General features: G+C 47.0%; 1 protein-coding gene across 5 annotated transcripts in view; it reads right to left on the reverse strand.

Annotated features, from left to right (window-relative positions):
- AFAP1L2 (actin filament associated protein 1 like 2) overlaps positions 1-22,011 on the reverse strand; it is a 71,793-nt gene that overhangs the window by 22,141 nt on the left and 27,641 nt on the right. For all 5 annotated transcript variants that reach the window (XM_076339073.1, XM_076339072.1, XM_076339070.1 and 2 more), the window contains exons 2-4: positions 6,827-6,955; positions 6,222-6,299; positions 1,499-1,590 (exon numbers count right to left, since the gene is read on the reverse strand). In XM_076339073.1, coding sequence (XP_076195188.1) covers positions 1,499-1,590; positions 6,222-6,299; positions 6,827-6,955 — 299 coding nt within the window. The remainder of the gene's footprint in view (positions 1-1,498; positions 1,591-6,221; positions 6,300-6,826; positions 6,956-22,011) is intronic.

Consider the following 22,011-nt stretch of genomic DNA (forward strand, 5'->3'; position numbering starts at 1 on the left):
CCTATCAGAAAGCTGGGCTCCACCAAGCACAAGCAGAGATGCCTTGGGGACACCCGGCTGCTGCTTCCCTGGTCATGCCTTCATTCCACTGCACCACCATGCTCCTGCCCACCTCCCTCCCACAGCCACCACACCCTCCGGCTTTGAGAAACCCAAAGCAAAACAATGATTCCTGCTCTGATTGCTACTCTCAGGCAACTATCCCTGGCCAGCTGCATGGACAGAGCCCCCCCTGGGGCTGGAGCAGCTCCCAGCAGGCAATCGCACTGCGTCCGAGGGTTTGCCGGCTGCATCCCGTCCTACCCCCTCATTTTCCCAGCTCCTCCAGCTAACTCCAGCTGAGCTACACAGCCCCCTGGGCAGAAGTCCTGGGGCCTCACCCCGCGTCCTCCTTCCTGGGAAAGGAGCAGATCCGCCTATATCGTTGATGGATACACCACCCTGTCCTCCTCCATGCCTCCCTCTCCTCCCCATGCACACTCTCTGCTCTCCTTTCCTTTCACATCTCGAAATCCCAGCTACAGCGATTCCCACGTCGGATCAACTACCGAACAGCAACATCCGGGGTCTTGAGGATGACCCGCATCTCTCGAGGACAGCCAGGCTGGCTTGCTGGCATAGAGACAAAATCCCACTGAAAGCTGACGGTGTTGAACTGGACCCTGACCAGATTTATAGCTGCCCTATGGAAAAATCTACAGTGCTGGCGACTCCTCCTCACAGACCTGTGGGCTGTACAACCAGCGTAGTGCCCGGCACGTTTGCCCAATGCACAGACAACACCAGGCGCTTCAGCTGGAAGCAAACTTGATATTCTCTGCTAACGGTCAAACTGTTAGCAAGGCTCTGCCGGTGACAGAGATCCTGGCACTGCCCAGGGATCGCCCCACCGCCTCACAGCTGAAGGGTTTCTGACTTTAAGTTCATGCCAGCAGCCCAGGCACAGCTGCTTTACAACTTGGAGATTTCCAAAGCAACAGTTGAGAGCCAACCTCACCTTTGTTTCTTTGGAAAACCTCAATTCTCTTCATTCTTTGAGCCTGGATTGCCATGCAATGGGTGTGGGTTTCCCTGGCAGGGAACACAGCCTGTTGTGCACAGTGCTCCTGCACACGCATGGGAAGCCCAAAGCTTTCACAGCTGCCTGCTCCCTCTGTGCACAAGCTTTGGGAACCACAGGGGTTTCTGGATGCCCAGCCATCCCAGAGCATGGCCACCCTGCCCGGGCCACCAGCCGCACACTGACCTGCAGCATTCGTAAAGACCAAACATGTAGCTGGAAACCCATACAATAGGGAGCCCCTAGTTAAATTTTATATATATATTTTTTTTTTTTTAAATAAAGCTCACCAGGACTATTTGTCTCACTAAAATACACAGGCAGAGGTCTCTCCATTTACCCATGCCGCACAGTACATAACAAAAGTGAAGGCTGCAGGGGTTCAGATCCCCAGGCTGAAGGTTAGGCAGTGAAAAGCAAAGGATTTGCAAAACACACCTTTGGAGGGGGGAGGTCCGGCAGGCTCTTCTGAGGAGGGGACGAATGCAGTCCTGAGTCTCCATTGGTCAAGGAGTTTCTCTGATCCAGTGCTGCAAGCCAGAAACACAATTATATTGATGACGTGGCATTTCCCAGCAGAGCACTCACTACCCAGGGCTGTGCAGGAACAGCGAGGTGCTATTTTGGTAGGAAGCAGAGTGGCAATTACAGGCAGCGCTGCAGGGCCACCATGTCATTTCAGGCCATACCCAGGAATGTGGCACAAGGAGACCAAGCAAAAAAGCTGGCCTCTCTTTTTTGGACATGTTTTTCCTTCTGGAGGGAAAACTGTGAAGCCCAGACCCACTGCTGAAACTTTAAAGGGCCCTGAGAAGCAGCATGGGCAGACACTACACGGTATCTGGAAATCCATAGCACTTTAGTCCTTGCTAGCTCTGGTCCCTGCTGCTGTGAGCTGACAGATCGGCGACCGTCCCCACCTCTGCTGCCTTTCCAGAAAACTGGACCTAATACCACCCTGCTTCCCAGAGCAAACTGCAAAGGTTGCTGCCTAGCTGGGCTGCACAATGGTTTATCAAAGCCAGCCAAAACCAGTAATTTAATCACTACTGAAGGCAGAGTTGCTCTTGAAGCAGCCCAGGCCAAACATGTGAAAGGGCATATGGCAGCAGAACTGCTCCAGGCGATCTGCGTCTGCCTCTGGAAAGTCAGATTTTCCAAGCAGCTGAATGCAGAGTGATTCAGTAGCTGGAGGGTACATCGGAGGCTCAGAAAACTTGTGTTCAGGCCCTCTTCCCCCACCACAGAACTCCTGGGTGGCCTCGAACAAGTGCCCAAATCCCACGACCTCCGAGATAGCGCAATGCAGCAACGCTCAGGAACAAGTGGGAGCAAGGCACCAAATGGCTGAAAAATGAAGGCCTTTGAAGGCATTATACTGTGCAGTGGGTCAGTCCCCTTTTACAGAGCGTCTCTTGCCAAATACTTTGGGAGAAATGAGGCTAAGGTATTCAGATCTAGCAAGTCCAGTAAATTAAAGGGGAATTGGGTCCAAAATCTGCAGTGGCTGATGCTCTAACTCCCTTAGTCACCTGCTGATGCTCCAGCCACATTCCTCAGACACACACAGAAACCACCAAGGCATCGCATAGTGTCCAGCAGCGGTTAGCAGTGCGCTCGGAAGATGCGGGCAGGAACTTTGCTGCATATTTCTGGGCTTTAAAAATAGAAGTTGGAAACCACATTACTTTGTTCATGTCTGGGGCTCGGAAGCCACGATGACAGCTCTGCCCTGCCAGGCTGCAACCAGCTCCTGGCCTGATGGTGCAAGAGCTCAAAACACATCTCTTGTGAGAAATTGCTCCCTGTGACACAGGTCTCCTGGTCATCAGCACTAGCTAACTTCAGTAAGTCAGGAGGACACAGAGACCCATGGATCAATAGACACCATCTCCAAAGAGCTGTTTGTACCTTGCAAGTAGGGCTGCTGGATGTCTTGTAAGGTTCAAACAGAGTAAAGCAGGTGAGCCTATGACACAGACTGATCATGGGGAGATCCCACCTACCAAAATACCCCATGATTATACTGCCAGAGTCATATCTACAGGCTGCTGTTGGAGGTTGGCCTTTTCTGTAAAGGACCAAGGAGATGGCGCTCTCAGGGCAGACACCTTCCATCAACAGCAGCTGCTGAGGCCATTGCTGCTTTTGGAAACACCAGAAACAAGTTTGACATTTCCTAAAGCCCCAGTGGGCTACTACCCAAGAGGGGATTATTTCCACACTCACAGTTGTCCACACAGGGAACTTTTTAGGGGCTTTTTAGCAGAGAGAAATGGACAGGCCAACTCGCATCCTCCTGCGCCAGGCAGAACCTCCCATGCTCGGCTCCATAGAAAAGAAATCATTGCAGCAGCAAAAACCACTGCCAAACCCTTTGCAAGTGGTGGCCATCTGTTCTCGACTCTCCGGCAAACCTAGCAATCATCCCACTGAACCTCACTGTGCCAGGAAAATGCTGTTTGGTTTCTGTACCAGCAGTTCCTCCTCCTCCCACCAATCTTGGAGCATGGGATGGAGACCACAGCCTCAGTCCTCACCCTGCTGGATACTTGCCCACCTCCATAGACACATGCCCATGTACTCCAGCTGAGGAGCAGAGCAGGATGTGATGGAGCTTTGATTTTCAGGCTTTGTGCAGGAAGAACCATCCCTTTAACCTTCATCCTGGCAAGACTCCTGGGAGATGTTATGAGGTTTTCTGTTCTGAGGTTGCACAGAGCAGCTATCACTGTGCCCAGCATGTGGGGACAAGCACCTAATGCATGCTTTCTGCATGGAGAGTCCACGCAGCATGTGCTGTACATACCCCTTCATTCTCCTGCTACACACATCAGCACCACTAATCACAGACTGTTTCCTTATTGGGGTGGGAGGGAAGGAGTATTTTCTCCTAGACAAGTGTTAACGCTTTGCAGGTGTCTTCTGATAAAGATGTCTCTCTAAAACCTGGAATTTGGAGAGAATTTAGAAGAGGGAAGGAAGAAAAACCAGGCAAAAAGCTTGCTAAAATTCACATCTGTACAAACTGTTATTTATCTGTGCTCTCTGGTCTTTGTAAAAGTGAATCTCTCCTGGTATTTGGGCTAAGAGGACCACAGTGTGCACCACCAGGAGCCCTACACTGTGCATCAGCTCCACCTCCCAGCCACCTGCACCTCGATCCCTCTGTGCTGACTTCCAGAAGGAGATGCCTTCAGCTCACTGAAGAGCCCCATAGACTTGCATGGCAGAGACTTGCTGTGTTTCTCAAGTAACTGAGATCAAGTAAATGGTAGTGCCTTCATCACTCACTGCAGTGAATTCAATTACCGTGCGATAAAAAGGCATCTCAAAAGCAGCACACTGTTCAGCTTAAATCCTTACTGGTGGAATTGGAAGTAGATACCGTGAGCAGTGAAATATGGTTTTTGCAGGAACAGCATGTTTTAAGGTTCGGAGGGGAGACTTTCGGAGCAGATGTATTATCACTTTGGAAAGCATTTCACCCTGCACTGCTAGAGCATACTCGAGCACAGCTACAGTGATGAAGAAACCCTGCAGGGCATGAGAGGTCCCATTGACCTCAGTCACAAAAGTGTGGTCACCACATCCCACCAAAGGATTTTGGTGAAATAAAGTGCACAGAGCAGCAGTGGATAAAAGGGGTAAAGGGAGCTGCATAATCACTGGGGGATCTATATCACATCCCCTAGCTCCAGTGGGTACTAGGGCCGCCTCCACCTGCTAAATCTGAACCTGCAGGTCCCAATTCTGACCTCTTCAGGCAGGCACAGACCTCTCCGTGCCGTTACAGAGGCAGGATCAGGGCTGTACACCCAGCTGCAGCTATGGCTAAGATCCCATACATGTGTCTCACTGACTTCAGCATTTCCAAATAACTCAGAAGTTTTACTTGGAATAGGGAGGTTGTTGAAAACAGAGAAAGAGAGAAGCGCCAGGTCCCACAGGGAGCGACTGAGTGGGTAGGCTCATGGCCTTGATAGGGAGAAGTCTGAAATAAAAGAACCAACTCTAAAAATAAATTGTCTGAAATTTGCCCCCTTGTTTCAGCATGGTGGATCAGTGCAAGTCTTGTTTTATCCACCCAAATAAAGAGATGTTTCTGTCACTGCTCAGCCGCCCGGAGCTACTGGGAGGCTGTGCAATCCTGTTATGGAGCATTACAGCATCACCCAGAGGGCCCTGTCCGGAGATCACATCAGGGCTGCACGCGTAATCTGGGAGGACATCCTGTCTTCAGGGATATTTGAAGTTAACCTAAATTCAGCTGCAGGTAGTTTAGAAAAAAAAAAACAAAACCAAAACAAACAAAAAAAACCCCACCACAAAACAATAAAACCAAAACAAACAACTCTGGAAACAGAGCTATCCCAACTATTGCAGCATGTCAACAGCAGGCTGCACTGATGCGTCCTCTGTTTCATCTGCTTGGATCGGAAACTGTAGGGTAGGGTCAGCCTCTGACTACATGTGCATTAAGACGTGTGTCAGTAATAATCTCACTCTATGCAATTATCAAAAACAGCCCTTGTGATGAACTTCAAAGAGCAAGAACGTTTATAGAGAATTATGTTCTTTCCCATATTACAAATTCAAAATCTGGGAAATCTAAATTGGAAATGAATATTTTATCTAGGTTTAATTTCTTGGCTTGTACACCGCAAACTCTTGCATCCCCCGGGAGATGAAGGTGCTCTGCCCGCGCAGAAGGCGAGGGTGCAGGTTGTGCCTGGGAACTTGCCTCACAAGGTTGTGACAACACAGACTCTCTGGGCTAGTACAGAGAGCAACACGCTAAAGAAGACACATGCTTTCAAGGTCTCAAAGAGGTGAAGTGACATGTTTCGTGGCCAAAGGAAACATGAGGGCTTCCTTAAATATTTGAGGCACTGGAGCTGCAAGCCTTAGAAGGCAACGTTTTTATCCCAAAATAACGCCCTCCAAAGTGCTACTTCCAGGAATAACCTCACAGTGTTGGCAAGGACTATGATTTCCAAAGGAATGTAATGAAAATGGCAGTCCTTCCACACCATCAACTGCCTCGTCCCTCAGAGCTGCCAGAAGGGCCTCCACCGGTCCCAGTAAAGCAAGGACCTAACCACATGTGCCTTCACTGCCCTGTTAGATATGAGGCAACCATTAATCTTCAGCTCCCTACCTTTGTCTTGTTTCTCCTGGTCACCCTGCTGTTTATGGATGGTCACTTTGTTCATATAAATATATTCCTCATCGCCACCTGCAACCAGAGGGAAAAGTGAACTCTTTACCCACCTGCTGCTTTCACATTGCTAAGGTTTTCCACAAAGACAGATGTAAAAAGTGTCTCTGCTGAGTACATTTTGGGGAGAGTGTATTGGTTGAGGCAATGTGCAGAAAAAACCCCAAGCAATAATAAAAAGTAGAAAAATTAAATGCTTTATAGTCAGGAAATTCCATAAGTTAAAATTTCTACTTAAACATTAACTTGGCCAAACAGTACATCCTGTGTATCTTACAAAGTGGATTAAATAAACTTAAGGTTTAAGAAGGAAAACAGAAAGTATCAGGAATCTTGGGAATCCTTTGTTTGTAAAGCTGGACACATAACTGTAGTAATTTTACATAAACAATTAGAGGTCACTGCAAAAATAATCCTCGTTTCAGTTTCTCCTTCTAATTTTCATGTCTCCCCTTCCCACCAGCCTCCAAGAAAATGTTGCTTCAAGACCCCGTAGCAGTTCCCACGAGAGCCCACTGCCCCATCCTTGTTTTCCTTGCCCATACCACTGGACTTGGTGTAGACCCGCAGAAGGTCGGAGAGGAAGCTTTTCTTCACAACGGCAGTGCTGCTCAAGTTCTCCTTGTCCAGTATCCTCAGAAAATCTTCAAGTTCTGTGAGCAGCTGCTCGAGAGCTACAACAGCAACAGAGACAACTGTTGGCAAAGCAGTTGGGGGCATTTCAAAAGAGGACATACATTAATTCTGAATTTTCCAAGATCCTCTGAGTTTTTCTGCCCAGGAATAATTCATGTTTAGTTTTCCAGCTTGAACCCTCCCTCTAGTTTTGAAAAGAAAGTGGGTCCCAAAACCAAAAAGGCTCCAACTTCCCTTAGTCTGTTCATAACACCAGTAAAATCCCATGTAAATATCTATTCTTCTTCCTATAGGACTTTTTGCTCAAGGGGGGAAAAGCCTAGAGGGATTTTAAGCATTAGGGCTGAGATTACACAAAAGCAGCTAGCAAGATCGTGACACTTGAATCTTGAGTCCCATCAAACATCATTCAAACCTCATGTGGATTTGGATCTACCAAAGACTGTTTTCTGGTTCCTCTTTCCAAGCCTCCTCCTTATTTCTCTATCTGTAATGATTTGAAAACATTTATGTGCGTGTCCCCACAAAAGACAAAAAAAAAAAAAGGCACATACATAATTCAGTAACTTCTCAAGCCGTGTTGCTTGGGTGGTGACTACAGAGTTCATTGTACCACGTGGAACTGAAGACCCAAGATTGAGCAGCATCTCAGAGACCCTCAGGAAAGCCTGCCGTTACAAAGACATCCCTGCATACCCACAACAAGCAACTCAGACAAACTGCTCCCCAGCACTGACGGCTCAGCCAGGCTAATAGGTTTGTTTTCCTTCTGAGGAGGTGCTACTCAGCTCTGCCACTGACAAATCACTTCTCTGACAGGGCTCACGCTGAAGCAACAGGCGTTTAATTGCTTGCTTTTGTTCACGCCAAAGTTTATCGTGGGCTAATTAGCAGCAGTGGCAGGAGCCTGTTCCAGGGAGGAAATAACAGAGTATTATGTGGAGAGAGGAAGCACCGCGCAAGAATGATGGCGTACGGGAAAAGCACGGAAAACCCAGCTGGGGCCGTTCCTCCCCTTTGGCAGCTCCCCCGCTAACCCACTCCATCGGTCCCCGAAGCTAAGGAGCAGTGGGGAAGATGGGCAGCGAAGCTTGGGTTTGCCACCGCCAGGCTGCAAACTAGGCTGCGACTCCTCAGCACACCACTAAGGAACGTGACATATGGATAATTTAACTGCTCCATTCCCTTTACTTACAGCATTTCCATGCTGTGTTCCCATGGTACCCCCGTGAGTCACAGCACACACCAATAAACTAGAAAAGTGTTAATATTTTGGTTTCATAGGTCAAAACATCTGAAGCATATCTAGTTTAAGTGCTACCACCTCCAAGGTCACAAAGAACATTTGTGTAAGACCAGGAGAGCACCATCACCTTCTTACTCCCCCATCTTTAGCCACCAGGTGACCCTTACTCGGGTGAATACATGTTAGAATATTACAGTGTAATTTATGCTTTATTTATTAAAGGTTTATGGTGCTAGCCATTAATTGAAAAACATGCTACTGCTCTCAAACTGTATTAATCTTCACTAGCTTGACTGTAAAACAGTCTAATGACTCCAGATCAATCAACAACGGCTCCAGAGGAGACTACCAACTGGTAGTTCTTCACACATCGTTTTATACCCTCTACACCCAATTAATTCTCTTCTGGTCTGATTTAGGACCAGTAGGGAATGGAAAATGCCTGTATCATGCTGTGTTAGCTTGAGTGTTTTTGCTAGCTGCTGTTTTGCCCAGCTATAAGCCACTGCAATCCAGAGAAAGCAAGAATCACTCCAAGAAACAACAGCATTTTTCATAAACTGTAAGGAAACAGGTAGTGTTTCGTGACAACAATATTAGATGTCACTGATATAAACAATGAACTGTGAGCATTTGGTGTCAAACACACTCATAACCAGCTTCTCTCAAACTTCAAGGACCCTGCTTCTTCTAAGTTTAAGGAAACTCCACCAGCATAAATCATAGCCTTGTTATACTTGCTCATCTGCTTCAGTGGCCCACTTCAGAAAATTTAAATTGAGGTCAGTTCCTTCTGGTCAGGCCTAAATATATGTTCCTCTTAGTTCATCCTAGTGAACAGGACAGTTATGTGTCAGGGATGGTATCAGAAGAAACACAGCACAAAAGATACCTAATTTGAAGCTTCCAAAGCGGGTCAGCTCCCAACAGCTGCCCGCAAGGAAGTCACGACACCACGTTTGCAGGGAAGGGGGGTATAATTCCCATTCCTTCCTCCACCCCCAAGACTGCAGAAAATGACTTTATTATTCTCCCAGGCATCCACAGCTAGCACACAGACAGGGCCCAGCTCTTATGAATAGCGCAGCCCATACAGTAGGTTACATTTTCCAGCCCACCAAAGCTGAATTCAGGCTTCTAGTGACTCAAAGCAACTCATTTAGGACACGATCCTGGGGCCACAGAGGTCAGTGGAAAGACTCTGTCAGACTTCAATGGGTTCGGACTTCAGGGACTCAACAGAGATTCATTTTGCTCTTCTTCAGCAAGAAGCAGCATATAAACCATCTGCTTCCACGCAAGCATGTCTTTGATCTCAGCTGGACATTCCCAATCCAAACCTGATACCTGCAAAAATAAACTGCCATTGAAACGAATGTGACCATTCATTCTCTCGTATCAGAAGAACAAGCTAATACTTATTGGAGTGATGAACGTGAGACGTAAGAAGAGTTAATATGATGGGGGTCTATAAGATCCTCTGTGCAAGCAAGAATCGCAGCAGGTCCCAACAGGTGAATAGGACTAAAAACAGTTGAGAGCCCATGCACGTCAAACTACCTCAGGATTTTGAATGCTGGAAACTGCTGCTTGATCTCAGCTAAAGACCTATCACGCTGTAGTGATGTATTGAACATGCTTATGGCAAAACCAGGTTGGTGGTTACACAAAGCAGCCTGAAACAAATGGCTCTCCCTCCAGGCTACATTGTTTTGCTGTCCTTATCTTAGCAGTTTAGAAATGAGAGCATGTAAAGAGATGATTCCTGTAGCTAGGCCTTCTCTGCAGGGCAATAGTTACAGGTGCAAGGAACTCATTTGCAAAATCAAATGGCTGTGAGCAGCAGGATGAGAGATCAGAAGTAGATAGAAGCCCAAGTCATGAGGCAGTGCAATTCTCAGAGATGCTTTTGAGAAACATCCTTCCACAGCTACATTACTCTTCGACTCTTGTAGCACTTCTTCGTGAAACCCCCAATTATAATGTGACTCAAGTAATCTTTCTGGCACCATCTCAAATAAATACTTGCATAGCACTTACAAAAATTCAGCCTACTTTATGGAAAACAGGAGATTACCTCTAAGGTTAAGATTGGCCCAGAAGAATTAAAAGACTTAGCCAAGGTCACTGAATACCTCTACTGAATCCAGCCATCCCAAGCCCCAGGATATGACCTACTCCATCTCCTTACAAAGCATGGCCACACATATGGGGTACCATTAGATACTGCAGCACAGCTCAGCTCAGATCATGCTGCTCTTCTCCATGGCCACAGGTATCAGTCACTGGATAAAACCATAAGGATTTTGCAACATGTGATGGAGAGTGGTGTAGGATCATAGTCAATAGAAAACTTGGCTGCTTTGCATCTACAATGAGTGGATGATCATCACTGAAAGGACTGAACTTCAAAGTGTATAGAAATATCATATCTTTACTGATGTAGTAAGGACTTACAGGGGGTTACAACCAGAACTACCAGCTCCTCTTGCATGCACTTAAGTGGAGGATGAGAGATGTTCTCCCTCCTTTTACTCCAAGACAATGCAACCCTTTTTACAGAAACTCCTGGGCAGCCCTCTGACCAGAGTAGACTCTCTCTGAAGGTTGAAACTTGGTTGCAGCAATAAGCAAAGCATCGCTTGAAACACAACTAATCTGTTTCAACGGCAATTCAGTGGCAGTAGGACAGCACTGAAAAGGGCTTCTTTTGGCAGGAGTCTATGGCCTTTCTTTGCAGTCTCTTGCATTGCAGCAGTGTCTATCCTAGTTCATGTGAAGCTAGAGCCAAAAATGCAGCAGCTTGCAAAGCCCCCATTGAGGAAGCACATTCCTTGCGAAAGAGCTGCCAATTTTGCCTGACACCAAGGTCACTGAAAGGTAAATGACCATTAAACTAGATTATAAAAGCCATTCCTACCAATAACCACTGATCTTTGTCATTTTGCTACAATAACAACCTATGTCTACATCTAATTACTTCATGTCTTGGCCTCATGAGGAAATGGAAAGGCAGGCTCAGAAGGAACTTTCATTCAAGTGTTTTAGTAACCACTGGGCAGGATTACATTAGACCATTTAATCTAAATTCAATTATTTATTTTATCAAGGTAGAGGGGCCCCAGCCACCGGACAAAGAACTGTAATAAAATACATACTAAAAGACAAACTCTTTCCTCTACTGAGATGAGAGGTGAAAGATAAGGAGTATCATTTGCTGACAGGAAACTAAGGCATAGAGAGATTAAGCAATTTGTCCAAGGATACGGGCGTATTCTCCAGCAGATCAGGAATACAACCCAGTTTTCCTGTGTCCCAGCCTGCAGCTCTCACTCCCAAACCACCCTTCCTTGGATCCAAAAGCAGGAGCTGGGTTTGGTACTTGTGGCTCGGCTAAGCTGCTGGCAAACAGCACAGATTCGGGCACCTGGTAAACACCTGCAGCCTGTGGCATGCCAAGTTTTTTTTGCTTCAAAAGCCTTGGGAAGACCAGAGATAGTGAAACTGATAACAGCGCTCTGATTCATGCAAGTGTCAGAGGCCACAGGAGCGGAGGGGTTCCCGAGGGGCACCTCAAGGCACCCTTGCATCTCCAGCCTCCCCCATGCAGGACATCCCATGGCAGCCTTTCGGCCCCCATTTCCCGCTGACCAGCCCCGGCCAGCAGCACTGGGATTCCCTAGAGGCTGCTTTGGCAGAAGGCAGTTTCTTTCTTGCCCTGGTTTCTTTTTTCCTTTGCTGCATAAAATCAATAGGGCAGCTGACGAGCATGCAGAGAGGACAGGCGGGTACAGAGACAACATTCAGGCTGCTGAATAGCGAGTGCTGTCAGCAGAGCAGGAGGACCCAGCTCAGGCCTCCTTACCTAATTTGGAGTCTTACAGTAACAGTCAGCCTTTGCAAGAGGGAAAAGTCGCCCATGATGACAGCTAGAGAAGGCCATTCTCCCCAGCTGTGAGGAAAGGCAGATGTGTGGATGGTGACAGCTGTAACAGCTGGATGACCCCCAACACAGCACCGCCTTCCAAAACAACAAAGCACATCCTTCCTCAGGCAAACCGACCCTCCTCATCCTGCCAGCTTCAGGGTCTTGCAGAGGAGCTGTGAAGAAAAAGGTATAGCAATGTGTTGGCCCTTCTGCAGCGTTTACAGCTCCTCTGCCCTGCTCTGGATGCCGCTGGCTTCGGCACATGCGGGCAATGTAACACAAGGGAGGACACATGGCAAATGGCTCACCAAAATACAGCACCAGGAATAAGAGACATTTCTGTTGAACCCCAGAAGGCTGCTCCTCTGAAATGCATCCCCACCACACTGAAACCCCACCAGCATTCACCCAGGGTGATGAGCAGAAAAAAGCAGACAAGTGTGGACTAAAGTTTACCAGCTTGGTTTTGATCACCAGAAACCAGGCTTTACTTCCCACACTTGCACCTGCAATGACTGGACAGCCTTCCCTCTTCTAGCTTTTCATGGGAAAAGAATAAAAAGCCCAACCCAGTGTTGGCCGGTTGAAACTCCTCCATTTTTTCACAGAAGAGTATTTCATAAATGGAAAGAAAAAAAGAAATCTCCCCACATTTGTAGAAAAAAAAAAAAAGATCTCCCCACAGCAAAATGAGAAGCACTATGTTTATCAAAGGGGAAAAAAAATAATTAAAAAAAAAAAAGACAAAACACCAACCTTTCAGTAAACAGTGAACTTTCTCATTATAGAATCACTGCTAGATTAAACAAAATAAAACTCAAAATTCACAAAACCGAGGCAAGCTAAAATTCCTCAGAATAAGAAAATTGTAAAATTGGAGAACTCCTGTCATAGTTTCCCTAAGCCAGACAAGCATCAGACAGTTACGACCACTGTCACAAAAGCTGTCTGATTTTCAGATACAATGAGTGCTCACAAGGAAGACAGACAAAAACCCACCCAGACTGCTTCTATTGATGTACCTAAAATCCAGTACCGCCTAGCTTCACACTCACGTTGGGAGCATTAGGCTCCTCTTTGTTGCAAAGTATGAATCATGGAAGGAGAGAGGCAAACAATGTGTCTCGTTGGTTGTGGGCTGTGAACTGCGCAGATGAACCCAAGCAGCTCTGCGTGGGCTGCTCTGGAAGTTCGAACAAGACTCATATTGAGAAGTGGCAGCTCTAACCTAGGAACTCTGAACTTTAACAAAACGGCAGCAGAAAATGCACATAAAGCTTTTTTTCAGTTAGCTGAGCAAACAACAGACTTCTCTTCCCTCCGCTGGAAGATAGGAAACAGCATCCAAGAAAAATTAAGAAAAAAAAAAAGAAGGAAGAGAGAAAAGAAGCAAAACATGAAAATTACTGTGTCGTAAGGAGTTTTTACTGGGCGGTCTTGTATTTGAGTGCCATATTGCTTTATTATATGCAATAGAGGGTATATGCATGAAACTTCAGGCGCAATACAGTGACATCTTTCTTTGCAAAGGGTCTCAGTCTTTCCATGACAGCACAACTGGTGAGTCATTGGAGGTCTCAGACTGGCAGACAAATTTGTTGGATGACATCTGAAAGAAGCCGGCATGTCTTCCCTTTGTAGCATGCCGTATTAGCAGAGTGCCCATCAAACTCAGAACATCCCCAAAGCTTTACTAGGCTACGGACTACAGGTCTGTGCTCAGGTGCTTAGCGATGCACGCAGCATCAGCAAATGGGGACATAACACAAAGTGCCATGGAAAACCGTGCTGGGACCTGGGGTTGATGGGACTGTCACCCTGAGAAGTGCTGCATCCTCAGCATGTGGGGGACCAGGTCACATATCACTTGTGCAACACAGTAACTCCTGCTGGGGCAGAACCGAGCTAAGAAAACATCAGGGAAGCAACTAAAGAAACATCAGCACAGTAGCCAAGAGGGTAAGGAAGGATCAAACCAAATCAAGATAACTGTCAACTAGAAAAATCTGGACCAAGTCAGGCAGGGCAAGATGTTAAAGAGGGTCCTCTTTCTAAGGCAAATATCCCTGAGAGCAGGCTCTAGCAAGCTCCCTTCCTAGTGGGGAGGAAAACAATCCCAGCAGTTCTTACAAAGCAGAAATCGTGTTTGCTGCCAAGCCCCAGAGTTGAATCCTACAGTGGCGTGACACAGAGATGCGATTTCCTCTAAAGCTGCCACCATGGATTCCCTTCTCTCCCCACAGTCCTTTCTTCTGTTTTTTTCCCTTATTCTTTCAGTTTTCTGCTAATATTGGGGTTTTTTTCAGTCTTGTGAAGTTTTGCTCTCCTCTCCATGCCTCGATCCTTAGAAGACTGCACGTCTGACTTTGCTCGGGGAGGGGGGGAGGGTGAGGGTTGGTGACCACCTGACCTGCAACTTAAAGTACATCCGTTGTTTGCTATCTAATGTAATGCATAGCTATATCCAGGAAGGGGCTACTGAGAGGCGTTGATCAAATAGAACAGCTGTTTTCAAGAAGCATACAAAAAAAACTCAACTACGTGACACAAACACGTGGGGCTCTACTGCTCAAATCCAGCGTGAGGAGGCATCCCGCAGCCGCCCGCGCAGCCCAGCCTTGTACTCCTCTGCCTTAATGCAGTCTTTGCTCCATGAAGGTGGCAACACATGCTCCTGCACTGCAGCTCAGGTGTTTGCCAATGCTCCTGGGTTAAGGAGCATGGCTATAGTCAAAACACTGTGGCAGACTTTGCATCATCCTTGTTCGTCACCCTGCATGGCTATGTCTAGAGGAAAGCACATTTCCATCCCTCTCCGCATTACAGAATAGCAGCAGAATAGCGGGCACACTGCTGTCCTAATGCCTGCCAGAGCCCGTGGCCACAGGACCCCTCTTTCCCGTGGAAAAAAGGAAGCCTGGGATACCACGTTCCCAAAACAGTGACTGGGAAAATGCAAGGTCCTGATGAGATTAACTGTCGCAGCGACGGTGAACGACAGCCCTGGAACAACACCCCACAGTTTGTACCACTTCAATACAAATAAAGGAGGTTAACTGCCAAAAATATTTGGAGATGGATTTCTCTCTCACAGGCAAGACACAAATTAAAGGAAGCTGCCAGATACACAGAGGGTTGTGTTGGTGTTTTTAAGAGAGGACATGCACGCAAACATACACATGCACATGCCCTCTGAAGGCCTCATATCAAAGCATTTTCCCACCATTCTCTGTTGATTTAATGGCATCATTTCTCCAACGAACAATAGAAACATAACAGAAGGGGAAAGCAATTATGTTTGAGAAAGCAAAAGCAAGAGCTCTGGGGTCAGAGAGAAAGACAGACACACAGCCCTGGAGTCCCCAGTCTTTTCTTTGCTGTTTCCTCTGCAGCAGGGGCTCTTCGAGCCATGCCGGCCACAACAGCTAGGGCTGGGCCTCTGTTCCTACAGCTGAAAAGCAGAATGACTACACTAGGCTATTGCACTAGTGCAGGGGAAAAACAGGTTTTAAAAGCATCCTGAAGTATATCAGGGTAGCCTGGCAGAACCTACAGCAACATAATTATTGATCACTAGATTTCTTTTTTAATAACCTTGTTCAATCCCTTGTCCAAACATTGCATGCAGTCCTTATCCATCCTCTTCAGGGTAACCTGGGAGCCTAAACACCAAGAGGAAGCATCATGCAGCTGAGGCGCTGAGCAGCGTTGATGCAGCAATGTGCAAACCAGAGATTTTCTCTGGAATCCCAGGGTATAACATCAGCTAACAAATTTGCTCAACTCCCCCCTGCCCCACCACCACCACAAAAAAATCCCCCCCCCCCAGTCTACAGACATCACCAAGGACCAAAGCTCACCCCCCTTGCTAACAACGAGATTCAAAGCAAACCAACATTTACTAAACTTCAGTTTAGGGTTAAGAGGTGTGAAAAGGGAAGGTTTAGGAATGACTACGCAGTACTTCAGAGGTCAAATTACGAATCCTCTCCCGGCATGAATCACCAGTGCTCACCGAGTATCTCCCAGCAGGGCTCCAACACCTGCCACCACAGGAGGCCACAGCTCCCACCCACCCTCCCACAAGCATGGGGAAGGCACGGACACCAGAAGGTGGCCTGAGGACAGGGCTGGATGTCCTCACTCTCACATTCAAGAGATGCCACCTTTATTCCTCTCCCACACCTCCAACATGACATTTCACTGAAGTCAGGGTGGAAGAGCAGCCTCCCAGGAGCAGGCAGCTCCCCTGTTTGCTATGGATTACCAAAGCAGCTGGGCACCACATGAGCTGTTGAGACACATGCACCCTGTGGGGAAACACCAATGTTGTCCTAACGCTGCAGTGATGCTCCAGAGAAACAGAGGCTCTGCCCTACTTCACACCCCAAACATCGCTTTCGTCACTCAACAGGTTTTCAAATGTGGTTCCAGTTTTAGGTACCATTTAGCATCTGTGTTATTAATCCACACGTTGCCCGAGAAACTCCCAAATATGTTTTCTTAGTAGAGCCTCTCTGTCCAATACTCATAAAACCAAGTATCAGCTGCCTTGGGGAAAACAACCGTCACTCATGGGGAAGAGCCTCAGAAGAGAGCCTCTCCCAAGCCACCCAATTTTATACAATGGCTGCATGCACATTACTCTTCCAACACAGGTCCTATTCACCGTGTGAAAGAAACGGGTCCTGCTAAAACACAGGTGACAATACCTGGGGCAAAATAGCAATACAATACTTCTCAGAAGCCAGGAGTGTATTGGGGTAAGTGACAGTAATATGCAAACCAGCATGGAACCAGTGAAGATAAAGGGTCAGGATGCTGCTGCCATGGAGACTGCTGGAGCTGCACACCCCCACACAAGGAGATACAACATGAGCTCCTGTTTGTCTCCCTACGGGTCCAGGCCCCACATGGCGTGACAGTCAGACTCATGGAGCAGGGATCAGAGAAGCCATGGACATTTACCTACTAAGATAAGCAACTTCTGCGGTCACCTACCTAATGAACAGCTCTTGGTTTGACTCATGGTGATGGATCTGTCCCACTGCCCACAGCTGCTTTGCTGCGTAGGGGAATTTCTTACAAGGTATGGGAGAGGCAAGCACTGAAAGAGCTGCCAAGGCTGAGAAATAAACCTTGTTTTACCATTAGGGTCACAGGAGAAGCCACCACCTGCACCCTGGGCTTGAGTCTCATCACTGAGCAGCAGCAAGTCAAACTCATGGAGATATGCAGGTGCGAAAGCGGAGGCTCAGGACGAGACAGCCATATCACACCTCTGCCTTCTTCCCCAGCAGGGCCCTGCAGGAGCCCAGGGGGGCTGAGGCAGCAGAGAACCAGGACGAAGACTGGCGTTTCTTTTATCACGTGAATTGGAAAACTTCTCCCGTTCTACCCTGACTGTGAGGCAGGGGAAATGAAAGAAAGCTCTCAAACCAGCAAAACAATCATTTACCGGATAAAACAGATTTTCTTACTTTGTCTGTCTTGCACTTTGTTTACATGAATGAGAGCCAGTTATCCAGACTGGGAACAATACTCTGAATTAAATTTCTGAAACCCATTACATAAATATGCCGAAGGTGTCACTAATCCTATCACAGATTTAAGAATTAGATCATTATTTTCATTTACCATTTCAGCAGAAAATCTGTGACAAGAAACTGCTGATGAACGAGTTCAAGCACTTCCAGCAAATTCAGCTTCCTTGGAGCTTTTCTATACTCACGTTTTACTCTTTCATCTCCCTCTTAACAGACTTTGGAGGCATCCTTGTAGCTTGGCTATAATTTACCCAGCCCGGCATTTCTCTTTTCTCAGCATTACATGCTAATGAACACTTATGTCATCCTCAGTAACTGAGGTTCCCTTCCCACCCAGGTTACTGAGGTAGCAGTGGTTTGGGATCAGCAGCTCGTGCCCAGCTCCCTGCTGCCAGGGCAGGCCATGCTGCCATTGCTCAAAACCACGCTGACGTGTTTTTCCATCCAAAAGGTGAACATAATATAGTTAAGTGCTGGCACTAATAAATTAATAGCTTTTAATGAAAGTAATAACTTGAAGGAACTCTATTTACTTGCTGCTAAGCACAGCCTGGCTAGTCCATGGCTCTGCCTCCAGCACTGGAAGCAATTCAATCGAGGACATGATTAGCATCTTGCAAGCAGGAACTGCCCTCAAGATACTTTTCTAGTACTCACAGGCATAAAGAGACACACATCCTCACAAACGCTGGCTAGCTGGTAAGGAACAGCCAGCCACAGCCAACCCAGCAGCCCTCTAGTTTTGCAGAGAAGGTAATGAAAACCACTGGCCCTTCCACTTGCCAACAGCCCAGAGAAAAAGAGGAGGCAGAGATGTTGCTTTGCCTACCTGTTTAGGGAGCAGTACATTTTAGATATGGTTTAGGGAAGGATCGTAGGCTGCGACCGCAAATGTCTCCTCAACGTTTTGACTTTCCTCCCGCCAATTCTGCACTTAAGTTCCAGCCTCAAAGGTGAAGCTGAGGCAGCCAGGGAGCACAAAGCCACAGAGCCTTTCAATCTTCTCGGGTTAGGAAAAACACAAGGATTGTTTCTGTTGTGGTTTGTTGCAATTTCATTTGTTTTACTGTTACCTGCTTGCCCAGGCTTTCTAAGAAGCAGACAGGCAGGTGAAGGAAAGGAAAGACAAATGACTAGGAAAACACTCCCCATTTTTAGGGCTAGGCATATTTTGTTACAGAATTCACCGAAAACAATAAAAAAATGTGATTTTTTTTTTTTAGATAAAGAAAAAGTAATTTTGGTTTTGCTCATTTGTTTCAGAGGGGGGGAAAAAAAAAAAGAAAAAAGAGGGGGTGGGAGGAGGCTGGATTCCCAAAGACCAGGCAGTTGCCCTCTTGCCCTTACCTCCGAGGTGGGGAGGTGGATTTAAATCCCTCCCCTGACTGAAGGGATTTGAATTTGCCTTCTCTGGAGGCTGCTCCATCCACTTACATTACTACAGAGGGGAAGGAGCATGGGCTTTCCCACCCAGAGAGTCCCACCTCAAACAGCAACTGGGATGTAACCACTGTGCGTCTCTTTCTAGTCCGCTGAAAAGCTTCTACTTATCATTGTGCCTAGTCCTTCATCACTTGACTTTGGTTAAAAAGAAAAAACAAATATCATCTTTTGTTTGCCCCCAAAATAAGATTTCTGTCTGGCAGTTACCCCAGGGCAGTCATTTCTCTCACACTGGCACCGATGGGACTTTGCTGCCTACTCACAGTTGCTGCCTCCCAACAGTCGCCTACGTGGAAAAACTACCCAAGGGGAAGCGTTTGGCGTGGTAGCCAGATGGAAAGGGCAGGGAACAGCGATTAGCTCCATCTCAGCCTTCAGCAGGCACATCTGTTACAGTTGCTGAACAGGTCACACACTGCACAAAATGCAGACCAAAAACCACAGGCACAAGAGCTGCCAAGCTCTCGAGGGCTGCTCAAGCTATCAAACTCCTCAGCTCCTCCACAGCATTCAAGAAATGTATGATCTAAATTTCTTCTCTGTTTTGAATAACATCTGTCTAAAATTTCCAGGTGGGACATGCCAACTCATGCTTCTACAAATTCCTCCTCCTGGGGGGCAAGGAAAATGTAGGAAATAGTTTCAGAGATGTAAAAGAAACTGGATCTATAGGAACCTCTCAGCAACAAAATACATTGCGCTTCCCCCACCCATGGTTATCCATCCTCATCCAGAGTGCTTCGGAGGCAATGCTCCAGCATGTTTTACCCACGTCTTCTGTATGCCTGTCTCAGGGTGTCATTGCAAAAGGACATTTGAGGATGAGTGTTGCATGTTGGTATAAAGCAGCAGAAGACAAGCTAAATCCCTGATGCAGGGCAAGGCACCTTGGTGAGGACCAGCAAGTCTACCCCTAGCTAGGTGTGGGCAGATGTAGTGCGGAATAAAGGAGGGAGTGGGAGGAAAGATCAGTCAAGAAAAATAAGTGTGACAGCTTATATCCCTCAATGCTGCAGCATCTCCACCTCGCCCTGAGCAGGCCAGTGTGCTCACACAGCGTGGCACCAGGTCCTGGAAACAACGTCTTGGGACAGCATGGTGCTCACTAGCTCTGCCTCTCTCCTAGCTTGGGTGTCTCTAGGCCAAACGGCAGACTTCCCTTTTTGCAACACTTGATAAATTGGCCCTGCAAACCTGGAAAAGGCTACTGTGCAGTTAAATACTTCAGACATTTTTCAGAAACGTACTTTCTTCAATATTCACCCTTTGTCACAGGCAGCCTTTTAGGTCAAAGCACAAAACTTCAGTGGTGGGGCTTGTACCCTAAGCTCCCGCGAAGATACACATCCAGTACTGACTGATGCCCAGGCTCTGGCTTCACCAAGCTATGTTTTTCTCTTAACACACCTCACTGCATCTGGGCCTCTGCTTCCCACCTTGGCCATCTTGCTTTTCAATTTTTCTGCCCTATTTTAGGTGGCTGCAGGAACTTGCCCTTCTGGCTGACACAGGGCACACTACCTTTCTCACATGAGTCAGCAGCCAGCAACAGGAGAGCTGTTCTTTGTAACTGAAAAGGAATTAAGTGATTTTGAAGCAGGGGAGTGTTTTGGACTAGTTAGCTGACTGACAGCAGGAGCGCTTCAGAAAAGGCTGCATTATGAGAAGCAAACTTCAAACGGAGAAGTGACAAGGCCAGAGTGTTTGTGGTGCCCGAGGAAGTCATTAGAATTTAAAAGGGACAGAGATTAGGCAAGTACACTAGGCTAAGAAAGATGAACTGCTGCCAAAAAAGTTTCTTTATCTTTCCCAGTGCTCCCTAGCCTGTACTAGAAATACAGTTTCATGAATATCCGTGTCTCAAAACATTTTTACAGAAAACCCTTGCAATTGCTGAAAACATGAGAAAGATGCCACCGTCAAAAACTAGATGCCTCCTGCTCCCATGTCTCTTTTCAGCTTATTAATAGCTGTCTTGCTTTCATCATTCCCAAACAGGAGAGGGTTTCTGCAAACCCCTCCGAGATAAGATGTTTCTTAAACATGGTTTTCTGTATGGCACAGTTTATCTTCCTTAATCGCAGGGTTTTTTTTCTGAAGCAAAGGCTTCCAGGGTCCTCTCACCTCTGTGGTGAGTGACCTGCCAGGTCAGGAGCACTTCTCCAGCTGGAAAGGTGTGATGTTAGAGATCAAACTGAATGAAAAACTCAGTAGTTTCCAGTCATCAAGGATCATTGCTAAACTGCTGCTGCTTTGAGATTTCTGCTATGCCACAGGAGGTTTTGAATTGGAGATTCAAACAAACACGAGGCTGCAACAGCAAAACCACAGCTGAAACCAGCAGAAATGTTTGTTCTAGTTTTCCTGAGCAAGCTGAAGCAGCTCACAACAAACTCAACATTTAGCCCCTTCCACCAGGAGGTCTCAACAATTCTGGGAGAGCAAGAGCCAAAGCTAGAGGTCTGCAATAAAACCTAAGGCCAAAAGATTTGCAGTTCTGGAATGAAGCCAAAGCTGATGTTCCACCAGGGCCATTTCTTCCCATCATCTATTCCCTACCTGAAGGTATTAATGCCGATTTTCTTGACCCTTTCCCCTACCGTAGAGACTCTTTTGCTCAATGGTTCATATGCAGACAGTGACAGAGACAACTAAAATGAGTCAACAGCCCTCCAAATGCAAACAGGGCTCCTGTTGTCTCACCGGGTGCAGGTGAGATGTGGTGAGTCAGGCTGGAGGAATGAGCTCGAACAGCAGCACCTGGCCCAGCCGGTCCCTCCAGACCACCCCACTCCCAGCTCAGTGGGTCACTGTGGTTAAGGCTCTTGAGTTGCTTATCTGTCAAGTGTGTTAAAAAAAAATATTTGCTGGAAGTTTGGCAAGCTTAAACAGGCTTCCAGTAACACTCTGAGGAAGCTCACAGGATGTCAT

The sequence above is a fragment of the Aptenodytes patagonicus genome, chromosome 5, assembly GCF_965638725.1.
Source record: "Aptenodytes patagonicus chromosome 5, bAptPat1.pri.cur, whole genome shotgun sequence".
NCBI lineage: Eukaryota > Metazoa > Chordata > Aves > Sphenisciformes > Spheniscidae > Aptenodytes > Aptenodytes patagonicus.